The sequence below is a fragment of the Cryptomeria japonica genome, chromosome 3, assembly GCF_030272615.1.
Source record: "Cryptomeria japonica chromosome 3, Sugi_1.0, whole genome shotgun sequence".
In the NCBI taxonomy this organism is placed as follows: domain Eukaryota; kingdom Viridiplantae; phylum Streptophyta; class Pinopsida; order Cupressales; family Cupressaceae; genus Cryptomeria; species Cryptomeria japonica.
In genome coordinates this window covers 773,574,702-773,595,807 of record NC_081407.1, presented here as the reverse complement: position 1 = coordinate 773,595,807, position 21,106 = coordinate 773,574,702, and the positions used below count along the sequence as shown (strand labels likewise).

The window sequence follows — 21,106 nt, the reverse complement described above, 5'->3', positions numbered from 1 at the left end:
CAGAAGGTAAAGATGAGGACTAGATCAATCATGAAGAGGACTTCACCTTGATGGCGAACAAATGAAGGAAAACAAGTTCAAGACATGAGCACAAAGGGATTTCACATCAAGAAATCCGGAACTACAACAAGGAATTTCAATATCAAAGAGCACCAAGGAAGGAAATATTTCAAGATTCCAAGATCGGGAAAAATTTCCAAACATAAGGGAGAAACAATTCATGGAATTCCCTAACATAAGAATGAAATGCAAAGTATCACAAGGAATTCCAAGCATCATGAAGAATGTTCAAGGTAAATTGATTAAGTGTACAAGGCAGGTCGAGGTGGCATCCTAGTCACCATCCGTTCAATCAAAGGGTATCAGCTATCAAGTCAACGTTCATTCAAGGAGGGAATAAGTGACACATGGCACTGCATGAAATATTATTTATCTTACCCTCGTTTCTCATTGGCCAATGTAATGGTGGTTGTAACACACCCTAATTAGGGTTTTATCTTGTAATCTTGGTCGTTGATCTTGAATCAATCTGAGCCATTCATTTATTTTGAGACTCTATATAAACCCCATTGCTTCTCATTTGTAAGTGAGATTTTTGAGAATTGTTGGTAGATGCTGCAGATTTGAATATAAATCATTGTTCGAATTGATTTTGATTTTTGTTTAAGTATTGTCTTGCATTCAAGGTTCTCAATTCCTCCATGTTAGATTAAGAATTTTAGATTAGAATTTGCTTTCTAGTTTGTTAGATTGAATGAAAGAATTTGTTGAATGTATTTGTGTGGAATCTATTTATCCATACCATTAGCCTCTTGTTGATTGTGAGTGTGCCGTGCGTGGTCAACTGGAAGTTTATGCAAGCTTAACTTCGATTATTATACATCCATTGTTATGCATCAACTTGGATGGTATCAATGTTTGATGGTAGTAATTTGAAAATCTATGAAATACACCTTAGATGATTGCACTAAGCTTGTGTCAAAATCTGTTCGACTTGATGGTGAGACCTTGCCTAGTTTGATTCCACTAAATTTGTTCGTCACTTCTTGCATTCTAGGCTTTAGAATAGAATCCCTAAACCCTATTCCTTTTGGCTTTTTTAAAGAAAGTCTTGTTAAAATTGAATCAAGAGCTTCATTGTGAAATCCTAATTCATCGGCATACCCATCCTAATCCATGATAAGATTGAGCATTCATGTACAACGTAAGTCCCCTTGTGATTCCAACATTATCACATCAAACCACTGAACTTATCCACACGTCAAGACCTGGCATTTCGTAACCTTGGAGTTGTCTCATTTGGTCATGAAGCATAGCATATGAGAGACTTTGTTCAAGAGAGGATAAGATACCTTGGTATTTTATTTTGTGTTTGCATGTGCATAAAAAACACATCAACAGGCACCTTATAGGATGATTACACAGGAGCCGAATGAGCTCAAGATTTAGTTCAAAGAGCTTTTACAGGAGGGCAATATTCATCCTAGTGTCTCAACTTGGGTTACACCTGTCATCTTCTTTACGGACGAGTCCCTTCATCTATGCATAAACTATAGGCAGTTGAACAAATTAACTATTTAAAATCGCTACTCTTAGCACATGGTAGATGATTTGTTTGATTAAACAAGGGTAGCTAGAGTGTTGTCTAAGATAGATTTGAAGTCCGAATACCATCAGTTGAGGATAATTGATGTTGATATACATAAGATAACCTTCAAGACTCGATATGGTCATCTTGAGTTCATAGTGGTACTGTTTTGGTTTACGAATGCTCCTATAGTGCTAATGAGCTTGATGAAGTATCTTGTACTTTCTTGGATCATTTTGTTTTCATATTCTTGGATGATATATTGATTTACTCAATAGAGGAGCATGAGGAGCACTTATGACAAGTCTTATAGTGTTGTGGAGACATTAGCTATATGCCGATTTGGCTAAGTGTTTCTTTGTTTAGACAAAGCTCCAATATTCAGGTCATATCATATTTGGTAATGGTATTTTAGTAGATCCATCGAAGGTTAGGATGATTATAGAGTGGCCAACTCCCACCAGTGTTATAGAGGTCAAGAGTTTTATGGGATTAGTAGGATATTATTATAGGTTTGTGGAGGGTTTATCCAGATCAGTGCATCCTATCACTTCCCTCAAATGTAGAGGGAAGAAGTTTGGGTGGATTGAGTAGTGTGAGAGGGCATTTCAAACCCTCAAGGAGTGTCTCACTAATGTTCCCATCCCAATAGTACCTAATTCGACATAGGATTTTGTGGTTTGTACAGATGCATCTTTGGATGGTATAGGAGTGTTACTTATGCAGGAGGGTCCAGTGATTGCATACGAGTCGTGAAAACTCAAGGCGTATGATCTAAACTACTTGATGCATGACTTAGAGCTTGTGGTAGTGGTTCACGATCTCACCAGGTGGAGACATTTTGCCCTTGGACATTACTTCGAGATTCATTCCAATCATTGTAGGTCGCAGTACATATTTACATAGGCAAACTTGAATGCTCGACAAAGGTGATAGATGGAGTTCTACAAGTGCGACTTTGATGTACATTACATCGAAGGCAATCAAAATGTAGTGGTAGATGCATTGAGTAGACAACATGAGCTTACATCCATGATAGTGGTTACTAATTTGAGGAATAACATTGTGTAGTAGTTGCCAAAGGATTAGTGGTACCATGAAGTCCAATTAGAGATACAATTTTAGAGGGCTCTTAAGGGCAAATATTCAAGATATACTATTGACCCAAATGGGTTGATGCAACACATGGGACACATATGTACCATAGGTAGGGAATCTTTGGACATTGATTTTATTAGAGGCTCATAGAGCACCATACACAACAAATCCAAGGGTTAAGAAGACAGACCGATCTTTGTCAGATATACGATTGGGCAGGCATGTGTCGTGAAATTGATGAGTTTGTTGCTTGATGCCTTGAGTATTAGAGGGTCATGGTTGAGCATTAATACCCAGTAGGGCTCCTTTATCCACATGAGATTTCAGTGTGGAAGTGGAACACCATATCTATAGATTTTATTGTCAGTCAGAAGTCTACCCTTGTCTTCTAGACAGCATTATGCCAACATGGTCACTATTGAGAAGCTGAACAAGGTTGCTCACTTTTCACCAGTCCATACAACTTACACAACAGCATAATGGCAAGATTATTTTTGGACAACATTGTCAAATTACATGGGATACCTTGTAGGATTATATCAGATAGAAATCTAGTGTTTACCTCAACATTTTGGACAACATTACAACAGACGTTGGGCACTCGACTCAATTTCAGCACCACTTATCACCCTGAGATAGATGGTCAGATAGAGAGGGTGAATCAAGTGTTAGAGGATATGCGGAAGATGTACGTGATTGAGATTGAAGAATTCACTATCTGTACTATGTTATAAAAAAGATAATATTAATAGTCAATATAATATGTCAATCAGCCCATGCAAAACTTTATATTTATTAATAATATTAATAATATGAAATAATTACTCAATATAATAGTGATAATACGATAATAAATAACAATCTTTATATACCTAAATTTAAAACATGGTATAATAGAGTATTGATAAGATAATAAGTAAAACTATTGAAATAGTTATATACTTAGGATATTGTTGACGTGTATTTTATACACAACCAAACACATAATAAAATACCCAAATGGTACCTTATCCTCTCTTGAATAAAGCCTCTGAATGCTGAAGATATCGCGAAAAAGGATCAATCAGGATGACTTCAAGGTTCTTCGTTGTAGGATCTCTACGTGTGGATAAGCACCAGTGGTCGTTGTATATGCTGTTTCTTCAAGGGGCCTTACGTACTTTCTGAGAAAGCTTGTCCGTGTTACTCTCTTTTGACTGCAGGAACAAGATTCTAATACTAACAGATTCTCAAAAAAAATAGCAAAAGATAAGGGTTTCAAGAGATGAATGCTAATCTAATCCTAAGAATGACTCAATGTAGGCTAGACTTGGTAAGATTCTACCAATTTCAGTATCGCCAAGGAATTACAACTCTACTGGAATTGATGCGATCTTCTAAGGTGATTTAGTGATTTTCAAATCATCAAGGATATAGATACTATCATAGAGATACATAAAAATATTTCAACAATGATTGAATGTTTAAGCAATCTCAATATCTTCAGTTGACCACACAAGGCGTCCTTACAATCAGTAAGAAGCTAGTGGTTTGGAACGTGAATCTCACCAAAGATCAGGGACAACACTTAGTCTTTCAAACTTAAACTTAAATACTACTTCGACTGAGAATGATTCAAGAAGATAAACAATCATGAAGATAGCCACAAGTATTGCAATAAAACACCATAACTTCAATATTTTATTGATCTCAAAGCCAAATAGACAACAATTGTTCAAAATTCTTTCTTCACTACTCAATCTTGCTACACAATAACTTTCTTCTCTCTAAGCTCTCTCTCTTCTCTAACTTCTAACTACTATCAAAATGAAAATGAGTGAGGGTATATATAGCATCCTCAAATACAATGAATGGCCCAGATCGAAAGAAGATCAATGGTTGAGATTTTGACACCTAAACCCTAATTAGGGTTTGTTACAAAAAAGGTCCCCATTTAGATGAACATTATTAAATGCATAGCCAAATATTTAATTGGCACAAATATCGAGGAAACATAGACCAATAGGAATTAAGCTGCCACATCATCCTATAACAACTTTTCATCTAAAATTTTGTTCCCTTTCCTATGCTCTTTCTTAGCATATCCAACGAATCTGGACACAATTCCCTCAATCTCAGCAATGGGAATCTCAGGAAGGTTCTTCGTTCGTTCTTCCAAATGAAGGACTTGATCAAAAGCAGTGAGAAGAGTTGTCTCCCATCTAGGTTCAAGTTCTTTGATCTTCTCAATCAGGAACATGGTAGTGAACATCAGATCTCGTTGCTCATCTGTGATGACGTTCTCCTCTTTGCAAAAGATGACCTTGACTCTCTCCTCCAACTCTTGGATGTCCACATCTGTCTCAATCTTGATCCGCCTGCCAAGAATGGTACACAACACTTCAAACACCCTATCTTGAATTGGATGGATGACACCTTCAACTTGACTGCATTTGGTGTTGATGTCTTCAAAAAGAACCTCTTTCATTTGGAGCAGAGCTGACCACTGTAGGAGGTTATGAGTTCCTCCATCCATTATCTTTTCTTGTGCCAGGATCCGTCTTGGTGTTTGCCTTATCACTTGTAGGATAGGAATGATAACATCTCTAGTGTGAGTGAAAGCGGCTACAGTTATCATTAGACTATGGATAACTTCAAGGACCTGGATAGCTCGATGAATTATTTTCATCATTCTTGTTGCAAATTCAAAGGCTACCGTGTGGGATTTATCAATCCAAGAGCTCATAAGCTGAACCAAGCTCTTGACCCTTTCTGCTTCGCCAATTGATTCAAGAGGAAGTGCTTGTAAAGGAGATACTGTTGGATCCTGACGTCTTAAGGGCTGATTGAGATGACTAAAATAGCCTCTCCAAGCACCGACCTATCTCTCAAGCTTCTTATTCTTTTCCATTTCTTCCTTAAGTTTGTCTTTAAGTGCTTCAAATGAATCGGTTGCCTCTTCCATCGCTTGTTCGGTAGTGAGTGAACCAAGCTCAAATGTTTCTAAGTCATACTCATCTGCAAGAATCTCACCCTCATACTTGTCCACTACTGGTGTAGCTATTTGCAATTTCCTGGATCCTGTCTCATCCCTTATTACCTTGGACATCTTTGTGGCGTTCTTCTTTTCCATTACCTCTTGAGAATTTCCTATAAGGCTTTCTAAATCAAATACATCTTCTTCCTCTTCAACCACAACCACCCTTGTCAGTCTCTCCTTTAACCAATCCGGAATGGCGGATCTTGTTTCCTTTACTTGTATTTCTTTAAGCAGTGGTCCATCCTCTCGGAAAGGAGATGTCGCTTCATCATCATTTTTCTCTTCATGTAGCTCATTAACATCAACCTGAGGGGATTGACTTGATGAATGTTGAGGCATCTGTCCCTTTTCTGGCTTGTCATTTTGTACCATGGATTCCATAGATTCATCAATTTCATGTACCATCCTCTCCTGATCTGCCTTCTTTTCATGTCGAGAAGATGTGCTTGATGGGTGACCAAGATTGGCTTCTTGTTTCTTCTTGGAAGGTTCCCTTTTCTCAGGTCTTTCTTTCCTCTTTGCACCTCTAGGATGAGAAGTGTTCTCACTCACGCTTGCTTCTCCTTCTTCTGGTCTTGCCTCCAAAGTAAAAGTCATTGATACATTTTGCTCCCTCAATTTCTGATGCTGTACATCCACCCATCTGCGAGTACATGATAAAACAGGAGCCATCAAAACTCTCAAGTCTAAAACCTCGGGCTCATTCCAATCTATCTTCACTCCTTTGTCTTTTTTCTCATAGGATGACTGGAGGCATCTACCATTATCCTGGGCTTGATCAGCTACTCTATAAACTTTGCATTTCCTGATGAGATCTAAGGGTAGCCTGGAATGCATCTTTCTTTTAACCTCTAAATCACTTGGGAGATTCATTCAAAAGTCCTCCACCTGAAACTCATGTTTGTACTTCTTGCCGACTGTCTCCTCCATATAACCATGAGGATCAAAATTCTCCCGCGAGGCAAAGGATGTGAATGAGTATAAAGATAATTCCTTCTCTGCATCTTCAGTGGCTTGAGTATTAGGACATACTTCAAGTGAATTCCCTAGTATGATGGGCACGGGAATTCCATTTCCATGTTTGTGTCTGGATGCCTTTGCATAAGCTGCCAACTGTCTAGTCACCTCAAGTAGCACTATCCTGTCTGTCGGATACCTCGGCAACATGTAGGGAGATGAAGGACACCCATGAACTCTGATGTATGTAAACTTTGGAAACTGGATGAACCATGCACCATACTTCTTCACAAGCTCTTGTGCATCCAGAGATAGTCGATTTATGAATCCCACCTTGCAATATCCTAGTAATGTTCATCGTGAAGGTGTCATTGACTAACTTGTAGTCACTTCTAGGCGGATGATGCAGATGAACATAAGAATCACAAACTCTCATTTCCCTGGGTCCTCTTCCGATCACTCCTCTGTGAGGTAACCCTGCATACTCGAAACTCCTGATTAAGGCATACATAACATATGAGCTCATGTGGAACGATTTGGTGGGTCTTAGCCTTCTCAACTGCACATCCAGACAATTGCTAATAATTCTGGCCCAATGAAGCATTCCTTTTCCTTGGACTATCACTTGAATGAAGAAGAACATCCACTTTTCGAAGTAGAAAGCTTGAGGAGCCCCTGTAACTCGATTGAGCAAAGTTACCAAATCTCTGTATTCCTCCTGGAAGTCGATCCTATGCGGTGTATTGGGAATCTTGTTTAGGCGAGGCCGACTTTTGAGCAACCAATTCTTATTGATGAGATTCAGACAAGTATCGGGATCATCTTCATAGATTGACCTAGTTCCTTCTAAGCTTTTGTAAATCATATCTTTATGTTCTGGAAGATGAAGAGCTTCACTTATAGCTGAAAGGTAAGCTAAGATGTTCCCTTCCTTGGATACGATCATCCTTGATTGTGAGTCATAATGGCGGGCACACCCGATCATCAGCTCATGACACTTGACTGCGGGAGGGAAACCTGCCGCCTTGATGATGCCACTTTCAATTATCTTCTTCGCAAGAGGTAATGGCTTGCCAATGTAGGGGACTTCTTGAAACTTCTTCACATTGAAGTTTCCTAAGTTGGTGTCTCCGATATTACTCCATTTGGACACGATCCTGGTCTCCAATTCGTCATTCTTCTGATCCTCTTTGATGAGAGCCGGACGACTAGTAGATACTCCAGCCTTTGGAGTCACCATCTTGACACCTACACAACATTTCAAAATTAGTCCTTGAGCACCAAAGGGGTAGAAAATAAGACTCAAAAGGAGGATTTAAGATATTAATTAGGAAATTTCATGATAAATCTAGAATCCTTCATTTCTCAATTAATAAATAAAAAATTCTCAAGTTTTAGACCCTTTCAAAAAAAAGCTATTAAAACAAGCCTTGACAAGGAATATCAAAACGAGTCCATACCTTCTCTTGAGTGCTAAACTCTAAGACTTTTTGAAAATGATGCAAGAAAAATGGATTTTGCTAGGCAAGGTTTAAATCATAGCCTTTTCTTGGATGAATTGCACCTCCCTTAGCCTCCAAAAGAGCTTCACCCCACTTAGCCTTCAACACTTAGCAAAATTTCGCCTCCAATCTGCTGGATTTCGCTCCTCAATTTGCTCTTCAATTTTGCACTTAGAAGGAGTGAATGAATGATTTGAAATGTGAAGCAACACTCCATTATATAGAGCGCTCACCCTACTCCCTTCAAGGATGACTTGGCAAAAAAAGGGGTAAAAAATAAATAAAATCTCTAAAAAAGGGTGGCCGACTTGCCTATAAAGGCAAAACAATTCCCTTGAGCGCTCATTTTAAATTTTAAAAAATTAATTTTAATCCTCCAAGGTAAAATTTCGATTATTTCAAGGTTTAAAATTAATTTATTAAATGCAAAATGCTTTTAAATTAATGCGAATTTAAACTTGATTTTCCAAATGTCTCAAATTTAGCAATTTTGGTGATTTAGTGCAAACTGGAGAATATCAATTTTTTGATCAAGGTCTCAATGAAGCTTGCTAATGATTTCGCCCTGGACCCTCTCCAAGGGTCAGGAGCGATTTTCCAAATTTAGCCTTGAATATTTCATACCTTGACTCTAAAATCTCTTGGACGGTGAATTCATATCCAGTTAAGGTCTTGCATTTCAAATTTTGGTATTCTGCATGAGGAATTTAGGTGGAAATGTGGATTTCGCCCTGGACCCTCTGGAAGGGTCAGGAGCGATTTTCTCATTTTAGGTTATAATCCACCTTAGCTTGATTGTTGAACTCTCAACGCAATTTCCAAGATCCATTTCCTTGCACCACCGAGTTACTTCATGAAAAATCTTGAAGGAAATAATGCTTTTAGAGGAATTTAGCCCTGGACCCTCTGGAAGGGTCAGGGGCGATTTTCATAATTTGGCTCAAAATTGACATTTTTCAAAGTTCAAAATCTCTTCAAGGCATCTCAAATAGGTCTTCTCACTGAATTCCAGACTTAGTTCTATCCAACTTAGGAGAAAAAGTGTGATTTTGGTGTTTTTCGCCCTGGACCCTCTCCAAGGGTCAGGAGCGACCTTTTCTCCTTAGGCTTACTCCATCAACTTCTCTCGAATCTTTCATTCATCGCTAGGTAATGTCCTTCCTCATCCACTCATTCAAGCTTGTTTTGTTTCTGCAGGGCAAAGTGGAGGTTTTTTCAAATTTTCGCCCTGGGCCTTCTGCAAGGGTCAGGAGCGATTTTGATAATTGCCTTCAAAACTTTCATTCTCAACAATCCTTCTTCACTTCAAGGCAATTCAAACATCATTTCAAACTCATGCCTAGGCTTAGCTTTGCTCAAACTTTGGAGGAAAAAATAGGTTTTAGAATTTTCGCCCTGGACCTTCAACAAGGGTCAGGAGCGATTTTTCAAATTTGCTCTTACTCCTCCATCATTTAGCCCCAATCTATTTCACAAGGTTAAGCAATGATTCTCTTCATTTATTCCATGCATGCTTGGTTTGTTGTTGCTATGCAAAATAGGTGTTTGAAAGATTTTCGCCCTGGACCCTCAGCAAGGGTCAAGAGCGACTTTTGCAACTTTGACTAAAAATCCTCATTTCCTTATCTAAACACCTCTTCACCAAGCAAGATCGTGTCTATACCAAGCAAGAAAATCTTCCTTCCAAGTTTTTCGCCCTGGACCCTCAGCAAGGGTCAGGAGCGATTTTTTCCTTTTGGGCTTGGTTGCTTCTTGTTGGCCATCCAATTTATCTTCAAAGGGTAAAACATGCCTTTTCACATCCACTCCAACCATAAAAATCATTTTGACCTTGCAAGAAAAAGGTGTTTTTGAGAATTTCGCCTTGGACCTCCTGAGAGGGTCAGGAGCGAATTTTGTAATATTGACTAAAATGCTTCACTTTTCACCTTAAAACCTCTTTGCCAAGTAAGATTTCATCCTGTACTGTGCTATGAATAGGTTTTCATGTCTAAGAAAGGTCAAAAAATGTGCTTGAAAGGAATTTCGCCCTGGACCCTCAACAAGGTGCAGGAGCGAATTTGCCTTTCTTGGGCAAAACTCCTTCATTCCTTCATCTTCAAACAAGTTTGGGGGCTTCATCATGTTCACTTCACCATTCATCACGCCTTTGACATCTCAATTTGACCAAACAAGGCCAGAGATGACTCCAATGGAAATTTTCGCCCTGGACCTTCAGGAAGGGTCAGGAGCGAATTTTAGGTTTTCAACAAAGTCTTTCATCTTTTCAAGTTAAAACTTTCTCAGGCGGGTAAAGGGAGTTGCTCATTTTCCATTCATTTTCAAAACTTGATCTTTTTTCACTGCAAAATAAGGAAAATTCAAAATTTTGCCCTAGGCCTCCAGTAAGGGTCAGGAGCGAATTTGCCCCTTTTTGCCCAAAATTCATTATTTTTCATGTTTTCAAACCCTCAATTGCATCAAGTGACGTCCAATCTTCCTTCCGAGAGACCCTGCACAAAACAAGATAGCCAAAATTAGTGACAAATAAACTTAAACAACATTTTCGCCCTAGACCCTCAGCAAGGGTTAGGAGCGAAATCCTCATTTCAGGCTAAACTGCTCAAATTTTAAGTTTCAAACCACTTCACAAGGCAAAGTTAGGTCATTTTCAAGGCTAGGAACCATTTAGCAAGTCTACTCAAAACAAGAAATTGTGTTTAGAATGAAGTTCGCCCTGAACCCTCAGCAAGGGTTAGGAGCGAATTTTCTATTTGAGGCATCATCTTGCTCTCAAAAAAATCGATCAAAAACCTCTCCAGGCAAGAACACACAATTTCACCTTCAAACATGTCAAAATTTAGTCAAAATTGTGAAGGAAATCCAGTCTACAAGGAATTTCGCCCTGGACCCTCTGGAAGGGTTAGGAGCGAATTTGACATTTTCAGGCTCTTGATCCATTTCATTCCCTAGTTAACTTGGTCGACTAGATTCCCTTTCTTCACTGACCATGCTTAGCTAACTCAGACTTAGAAACAAACTGGACCCTATCCAAAAAACCCCTATTCAATCTAGACCTGACCTGAGACCTGTCCTATCCCTGACCTAACCAATTTGACTCTCCCGAAAGGTATACCTCATTCTGACAATCTTGAATCTTCAGGTGTACTAACAATTCTGCAAAATTTGGCTAGACTCAACTTGAATGAAACCCTAAAACTGAGCCTCCAAGGTTCAGCCCTAATCCAGCTAGCTCAGACAGACCACTCACTCACTCAAAATCCTAAAAGCAGAGAGCAAAACAAGCAAAGAGAAGGCAAAACCAAAAACAAAAGAGGGGGTCCCCATTCTAATGGGGCGATGTGTGAAATGGTCACAACAGATATGTAATAAATAATTCTTCAAATAAAAGATGAAGTAAACAATGTTTGAAATAAAATAACTCATAAGTAATACATGCAATTAATAATGTATGGTCTATGATGAATATATGCATTTATTAGTTTTATTGTGAACTCTAAAAACTATGTTTAAGTAATTTATTATACCCACAATACTTTTCAACCATAATTATAAATCTTCATTACAACACTGTACTAAATGTAATTTTGAATTTTGTATTATCAGTTAAAAGAATTATAATTGTTTAAAATCTCAATATGCAACAAAACCTAAAAAATGTACTCATAATATTACGGTTTACCTAATTAAAACACTCACACCTAAAATCATGTGCACCTATGGCAATATTTATGATAAGAAGGGGAAGTCTTAAGATATTTTTTTCCCAAGTGACATTATTATCATTTCCCTTTATATAATGTCATGCTTTCCATTTTTCACTTTTTCATTAAATAATAATTTGAGCATCCACATATATATTTGCTTTAGGGTAAAGGTAGGATTTCACTATCCATATTTTTTGATTATGGGTAAATTCTTTTGATCAGAGCTATGCACCAAAAAGAGGAATTTCAATAGGGTTTAACACATTTATAAAGATAAATAAAGATATACCAAGGATGTCATTACGATGACATGGAATGACATCAAGGAAATAAACAACAAAAGGTCAGCAAATACAACAAGAAACCAACACCACCCTACCAACAAGGGCAAGGAAAACCTTCAAACATATTTTTGAAACAGATACAACATAGAGGCTTGTAGGGAAAATAATTAGAACACTTACATCACTTGAGAAAAGTCTGGGGACTTAAAACCCATACTACTAGAGAACTTTTAATATTGTCCACAGTTCTATTCACTGAATTGCTGAAGTAGCATTCTAAAGTCCATTTTTTGATAGTCGACCTAGCTCATTGGATATCCTAGGATCAATTGAAGTCTTTGTGTTTGAGTTACAGGCCTTGTACCTTCAATTTTTATTTTTGCTTCTAGAGAAGAGCCACAAGAAGGCTGAGAAACATGCAAAGGGCTAGAAGTAGGACTCTCCACACAAACAGCTTCCAACTTAGAGCACCTCTCATAAGCTGATACAATAATATTGGACTCATTTACCTTTTTTAAGGAAGGCAACTCATCTTTCCCTTGAGGAATACACTTCTTAATTTCCTCCTTTCTCTTCTTCTTCTCATTGCCTAAACAAAACAACAGTTGAGTAGCTGACTGTACAAAACATTTGACAAACATTTGTTGCCTCAAACTTGATTTTCTACTTCCAAACAGCATACTTGGGAAGACAAGGATATTGAAGTTGGAAGTGTCATGTCAACCTCAGTATTCACACAAAGTCTTGCGTACGAATCACTTCTTGGGTCCAGTCACAGGATTGAGAGTAATGAATTGCCCAAAAGCGCTACCAATACTCAACGACATCTCTTCTTACCAATAATCCAGCTGCAATCTAGGTAACTTGATCTGGATGGGGAAACTATTACTGCACTCCTTTGTGAATCAAAACTTGGTTTACACTTTTGAAGGGAGAGCCTCAATTGCCAATGAATTAGGCACCATTTGAAAGGGTCTGATATAGTTAATTTGTTTCAAAAATGAAATCAGAAAGAAGCCATGAAACGTTGCCACAATCTCCATATGGATAGATGGTTTTCATTTCTTTTGAGTCCAGCTTCTCACCACATTAATATTTGCAACCATTAGAAACCTCCTCATCCACCAGTGATAGGACACTAGAATCATCATGGTCCCTAGAGAGAGGGGGCAGAACCATGTTTCTCTTATCAAACAAGGGGAGAGAGGGACCCTGCTTCCACCTTACTATGATCAAGCTTAGCCTTATCAATTACACTAGTTGACAAACCTCAGATCTCACCCTTCTGGGCCAAATACCATGATGTTGCGACACATTTCTCAATAGAGCTCACAGAATAGGAAGGGAGAAGGAAGCCCCTATGTAAACCTTGCACTGTCCCTTCGAGGCCAGAAAATACTCCATTCAACCTAGTGCTAGAAACAATCCAAACAACAGGCTTAGAAGCATGATGAGAATGGGCCACCCGTTGAGCCTCCACCATAGATCGAACAAGTGCTCTTCCTCCTCAAGGTTACACTAGATGGCTTGACTGTCATCATTATCACCTCTTTGTTGTCTCCCTCATCGTCCACCCCCCATTGCAACCTGCAATGTAGTCCCTTTTGATGGGGATTCAAACTGCTCATTTCAAATCCTTACTGCAACTGACAATCTTAGTGGCATTTTCAAAATATATTTAAGTTCCATGGTAGTTTTTGCTTCTAATGTATTCAGTTGTACTCAAGGAAGCAATTATTGCAACCTGTTCTACAAATTCTATTGAATATTTTATGGCTTTCCTATTTGAATTTGACAATTACCACGTATGGAAAGGAACCCTATATTGAACAATCCACATATATAATAACAATACATATAAATTTTGAGTTGTAATATGTCCAAAATATTATTCCAATTATTATTACACTACTAACTATATCCTAAGGATTTCACTAATTTTGATTTACCCTATTTAATAGTCATTGACCATCTCTAAGGATATCTTATTTTACTCCTTGGCATAACTAACTCATAATTGAATCATATTACATTTCTAAATGTATGCTTCGATTTTTCCAATAGTCAATATATCAATACCTTTTCCTTACCCCGCTTATAATTTTAGGGTAATTGTATATAACTTTTGTTTGATCTCTTTTTTCAACTAAAGGGTCAAATAATAATAACTTTTATCCTCCTTTTAGTTCACAAGGGTCATTTACATGGGAGAAAAGTATTCTTCGCTTTGGAGAAAAAGGTGTCTAACATAGATTATTTTAGCCATGTTCTTGCACGCATGATTTTGCAAACATAATAGATGATAATTAACCAGATCATGCGGCAGGTTTTAACTGAGGAATTTTAATTATCATGTTTGAACATATGGACCATGGAGGCACAATGACAATCCAAGTTTTGTATTTCTTTTGTTGCGTGTTTGTGTAATAGCTTGTATGTTGTATATCTAAAGAATTAAAAACCTTTTGAAATTCTAAATTTTCTTTCATTGTTAAGCCAACTGAATTTTTAAAGCATAGTAAATATATCTTTAGTCAAAGTTGCTTGGGTGATGTACCATGGAAAATATGTTAGCATCTTTGAAACTTGTGTGCTTGACGGAGTCTGCAAACGCAACTAACTATTTTTTTAGGTACCCATAAAATCATGATCATATAACTTGTATTTGCTTCTCCATTAACATGCTAAGTTTAGTTTTATATGACTTCCAGATTGTCTTTTCTACACATCTATTTTAGAACTTTTGTTGCAGATGATAGTTCTCAGTTTCTTGATAAGATGACATTACCAGTCTTCTTTTGGGGCTGGGACTTTTTCAGACTCTATTTTATTATTTCTTATATTATTTTGGCAGTGTTTAACGGTTAACCCTCCTTTAGGTGCTTTATGTAGACAAGGAAGGCTCCTCCCATCCAAATTGTAATACTCTTTTTTAAAACATTATAATACTGGTATTTTTAAACCGAGGAAAGCTATGCAATATTTTAAATAAGATGACATGGCCCTGATATCTTCTCGAGTGGTTTTTATCTAAGCATGTGAAGTGAATTGCTTTCTCTGCCTAAAGGTTTTTTTAGCTTGCCAGTGATTTTGTTCCGGTGAACAGCTATTCCTTAACCCTGACCAATTTACTAGCTTACAGGAATTTCCTTTGCATTTGTCTGGAGTTCCTCTTATTATGCATATATATATATTTTTAATGCTTTTTCTTCTTATAGTTGCTACCTTTATATTTTGTACTTGTTTCACATTTCCTATCGCTCTACCTCTCCTCTTTTCTCTTATCTCTTGCTATACTTTTAGTTTTTAGCGTTTTTCCTTCCCTCATGATCAGTATGATATCTAGTGGCTAATAGCTGGTACACATGTCAATCACGAGTATCCATATAGTATTTTAAGGTTTATTAAGATTTTGAAAGGGTTTTACTGTCTGCTAAAAAGAAAATGGATTGCTTTTATAATTTATAAACTTCTGAGGTCTGAACATGAGCAAACAAATTAATATGCATAAAGTTTGTCAAAACAAGCCTTGTTTATGCAGAGTATATTTTTCTGTTCTTAAAATTTGTGAAGAGAACATGTATATCAACCAAAAAGGTTCTACTTGCAGAAGTCCTCTTTGGATTAAAAAGGTTCTGCTTGCAAGAGTGCTTGAGAGTCATCATGTTTGAATCATACCCAAATTTGCCTGTCTCACATATGAATTTATAATTAGCAGGAGTTAAACATATTTTTAGTTTTACTCGTTGCATTCTGCAAGTACTGATAAATATGCAGTTCGTGTAAGTTCTAGTAGTATGCTTTCTAACTATTCTTTGCAGGACACTATATGCTTAGTTATTTGGAACATAATTACTAGAATTTAATTTGACGGGCCTTGCATTCATTTTCTGAACTACATAATGTCTTTTCTAGTTTCATTTTGAAAGAGAAAATATGACTGGATGTCAGCTTTTAGAAACTTCTTTTTGTTCTTCAGCTTCTGCATGTGTTGACATAATGAAAACTCAGTTGTTAGACATTTGTTTGTGTATATTAGTTGGGTTTTGATATAACGAAAATTAAGTTGTTACACATTTGTTTGCACATATTAATTATTACATCTATTTATCAGTGATCATGCAACTGCTGATGTAAGAGACCTACGTGTTTGAAATGGTACAGAATGCCAGGCCAACATTGCCAACTGCTTGCCCTCCTGCACTTGCTCACCTTATCAAGCGTTGCTGGGCCACAAATGCAGACAAGCGACCAGAATTCAATTTTATAGTACCACTTCTAGAGCAATACCATGAGTCTCTTAGAGAAGATCCTGCTTTTCTTTTGTATTACAAACCTACAGAGCAGCACAAATTACTCAAACGCTTTAGGAGTTTTGCCTCAATTTGTGGTTCCAGTTTTATTCAGGCTTAGTCTGTGGAACATATAGAAAAGTTGACTGTCCCATGTAGCATAAATTTTCATTTGAGATTGTATTATAATTCTTGTGGAAATTGTGCATGGTACCTCAACCCTTCTGGAGATGTGTAATTAATTTAGAATGTGACATCCTTTTTTCAATCCAAATGTGATTGATTTACGCTAGGAGGGATACTTTGATTTATATGTAACGATGCTTGGCTGCTCATTATTGAAGAATCCATGATTGTGCATAACTTGAAGCACAAATTTATTTTTATCCCTTATTTCTCTTTCATGCTCATGATAATTCATCTGTTCAGATCAAAACTGTACAAGGATTTTATACCATCAAGGGCAATATAAATACTTGAAGCCCCGAATTGAGTACAAATTCATCTGATAAATTGTTTTATTTGAAAGCTTATAACTTAAGGTTCTTATTGTTCCTCCTACAAAATACTTTATTGATTTGTCTAAATAACAATTTGAATTGAATTCTTTATTGATTATTATCTTTTTGCATGCATGCATTTTGTAATGATGGAAATAGAGGCTTAAGACAATCTTGCTGAAAAAAGAAGAGTTTGACTTGGACGCACAATTGATGGTTGTCATAAATTTTTTGAAGAGCCTCCCTTGGTACTCTAGGTTTGTTTGTTCTAGACCGTGTAAAGTCCTAAGATCAAAATATTCCAATCCAAGAAAGGAATTTTCCATTTTATTCACATGATGTAGTTAGAACCTAAGGTTTGTTGAAATTTTGAATTGTGGTCTGGGTTCATTAGCTAGGAGAGCGAGGAGTCGCTGGTTCTTTTTGAACTCAACATTAAAACCAATCGGCATCAGTTTATAGGCTGGGACAGATATGATAATTCCCCTATGTGCGATGAGCAAGCTTATGTGGTATGCATTTCGTGATGAGAATTGGACACGCATGCTCAGGAATTGAAGAATTACAAATTGTCAATTTCTATACATTTAGTTGGTTTGCCAAGCTGCAACAGGGATTTCACAGGATTATTTTTTGATGTTTAGGTAAGAGGATCATGTCTTTGCACCTGCCATTTGTTAATTTCACTCTAAGATGAATCGCACTCCATTGCAATAAAACTTCCAGTAAAAAATCATAATAGGTTTAAAAGGAACTCCAAAAAGGTACTATAATGCTTAGCAACAAATTTGTAAAATACCCTTTGAGCCCACGTTTTAATTGTTTTCCACACAAATGATACTATAACCCAATAATGATTTTGTAAACTTGTATGCACCATTGGACAACCATTTCCCATGTGCCAATTATTGTGAAGCTCACCAAACAAAATTAAGGTATTGTCCCTTTTGTGGGTCCAAGGTGGACTCACGCCTTGATGATGCATTTTGACAATTTTTAAGCCGATAGGCTTTCCGTGGGGGCATTTATGCCCGGAAAATTGTCAGTGTCCCAGAGGTTTCGTTTTGGCGGCAACGCGAATTTTTTTTTTACGGTGAGCTTTATTCACGGTGAGCATTATTCATTATTCTGCACGTTGAATGGGTTTTGTGGCGACTTGCAAGGTGGCTGCACGTCAAATGCGTTTTGCGGTGGCCGTATTTGGCACATTAACCGTGATTTAAGTGAGCTGTTTAAAATGTGGAATTTCGCAAGTGCAATAAATACTTTATTAAATGCAATCTGCGAGGAGTTGTTTGAGGCGTGTGTACATTGAATGTCATTTATGCGCATTGATCGCTAGGTTTTGCCGTTCTTTGTTGTTTCTCACACTCAGGTCTGCTGTTCATTTGTCTCTTTGGTTTGCGCCAATCAGCAAAGGTTGCGAAGGAAGCTCTGCATATTCTGTTCGTAATTATATTGCTGTGTTTTGTGGCTGCTTTAAGAACTGCAATCACAAGAAAGCTAGCTCTGTGTTGTGTGCTTCTCTTCATTCTTCGGTCCAGACAATAGAAACCGCTCGTGCTCCGGTATTTTCCATTCATTTTGTTTGCTTTGTGGTTTCTTTCACAGCGTTTTTTGGATGCTTAGGTTGATGGCAACTATGAAAAATAGGAAACAAATATCGTAGCAGACCGCCGGTTTGCAGTTTAAAAGGTCTTTTTTGCTTGTTGATGGCTTCTCCTTTGAAGTCCTGTTTCTTTGAGTTGGGTGTGCAGCAGCTTTGATATTTGCTTCCCTGTATTTTGGTAGTTGTGGATTATATTGTGATTGTCATCTCCGCGTTTATGAAATTGTAGAATTGTGCATAAGGGTAAGGAATGATATTATTACGTTAAAGAAATTATGGAATTGCTTTCCTCGTCAATAAACTATGCCCTTAACAGAATTACCAAATGCTGGTGCATTCTTGCTCTGCGCATGCAGAGAGGCGGTGCAATTGCCATGGCTGCAGTTGGGATGCCGAAGCCCATGCCCTACCCAACATTGTCTTGAATGTACACAAACACAGAAACAGATAGAACTAGAGCGATACATAAGCCAAAATACGACCACTTAAAGAACGAGCTTTTATGCTTTCTCTCCGTTGGATCTGTTTCATCGAATTGGTCTGCGCCAAATGCTTGTGAACATGGTTTGTGGCCTCCTTGTGCCAAAGCGACCAACTATAAAGAAATCAAGAAAAACCCCACCTGAAAAACAGTGGGTTCGGCGCAGAAAAATGATGTTTTGTCACATGGTGCTCGGCTAAGAAATGTCAGAGAAGCTGAAAGAGTTAGATAGATGAGCCCTTCCAACCAAAAAAGAGGGATATTAATTATTTCTTCTTATCTTTGAATTATAATTAAAACACAGTTCGTAAAGAGCATCATCCCGGTATACATAGCTTTTCCTTATTCATAATCGAACCCTTTAACAAGCTACGCAATTTCTCCAAAGCGGGTTATGCATGCAACTAGCATAGCTTTTCCTTATTCATAATCGAAGCCTTTAACAAGTTGCCCAATTTCTCCAAAAGGGTTTATGCATACAACAACCGTGTCGATACTCCGTGCACAAGCTGGTTTTTATGATCGCATTTTCAATGAAGTTAAAATCTTCGAAAACCAATTGCATATAGATTCAAACAAAATGAATTAAGCTAGGACTTTTAATATTAAAATACTTTAATTGCGGTTTCATCTTCCTGGGTGAAGGGTTTAGGGAAGTGCCTTAGGCTCTGCTCTAATCAACCAGACAAAAACAAGGTCAAAAAGATACTGCCAATTGCATATAGAAATGGTCATACAAACGACTATATACAAAAATAACTAAACAAAGCATAAAAGAGATTTAGATTCAGGGATATAAACATATGATCATGTAGGGGGTCATATATAACACTTCCCCTGCTCAACATGATCCATGTAGGGTGTCTTATATTAGAGTTACCCAGCTCAATACAATCATGTAGGGTGTCATATATAACACTTCCCTTGCTCAACATGATCCATGTAGGCTGTCTTATATTACAGCTACCCAGCTCAATACGATCCATGTACGGTGCCTTTCTACATCGGTTCCCCTGCCTAATTTAATCGTGTAGGCTGCCTTGTGCAGCAGTTCCCTTGCCTAATATAATCATGTAGGGTGCCTTATACAGCAGTTTCTCTGCCTAATATAATCATAATAGACTACACACTATGTCCAAGAGAATATATGCAGTGAATAGTCTTAAAGACAATTTGCTATCGATAATAATATGCTGAGAATATTAAGAAAGTTATGCACAGAACTCCATACCATAATATTATCTTATCCTAACAGTGGCTGCAGACTCGATCTCTTTTTCTTGTTCCCTTCCTCAACGACTTTCCGATCTGATATTGCTTTCTTGTTCCGCCCATAATGGGATCGCAGATTCGGTGAAAGCTTTAAAAGAATCCAACACTTTGTAATTAACAAAGCTTGCTGATTACTCATGGTATCTCTGCGATGAGATTTCTTTTCTTGTTTGATTCTCTTCCTGTTGTCTGTTGTTCGATGCCCCTTGCATGATGCTTTTCTATTTCTTAAATATCCCTCAACCTTGTTTGAGGGTTGTGACCCTTGGGCAATTCCCTTTCTCTTCAAAGAATGATATCTCTTCCACGTGCCTCTTCATTTATTTAATTCCTGTGCTCTTAAAAAATTGCTGCCTAGAACCAGTTGTCATTTCTTGATTGATTCTTATTGTCATCAGCATCTTAGGAATGCTATTTTATCTTGATGTTATCCCTAAGCACTGCATTGACAAGTCACTAGTCTTCTAAAGTGAATAGCTACTTTATTCCAACCTGTCATACTTCTTCTACATTGTTAGAGGGTGACATGACATCAAGACTGACACATAACAATCCCCATGTATACCGCCAAGAACAAGCGTGTTACTGCCTGTAACTTAATAACAGTTCTGATCTAAAATTAGCCTTTGCATTCCAATCAATATGGTATAAGCAGAATATGCTTTTGTAATCTTTGCATTTAAGAAATTATAAACTTTTGCATGTGGCCTCCCTCATCATTGACGAAATGAACCCAAAATATAATAACTAAGCACCTTGCACACGTTGCCTCGGATCAGGAAAATTAAATGTAAATT

At 37.5% G+C, this 21,106-nt stretch overlaps 1 protein-coding gene across 1 annotated transcript in view; it reads left to right on the top strand.

The window, feature by feature from the left end:
- Positions 1 to 16,945, top strand: part of LOC131033893 (serine/threonine/tyrosine-protein kinase HT1) — a 63,693-nt gene extending 46,748 nt beyond the window's left edge. The window contains exon 3 of the mRNA XM_057965199.1: positions 16,320 to 16,945. Within this exon, the coding sequence (XP_057821182.1) occupies positions 16,320 to 16,568 (249 nt within the window). The 3' untranslated portion in view covers positions 16,569 to 16,945. The remainder of the gene's footprint in view (positions 1 to 16,319) is intronic.
- The last annotated feature ends 4,161 nt before the right edge of the window (positions 16,946 to 21,106 follow it).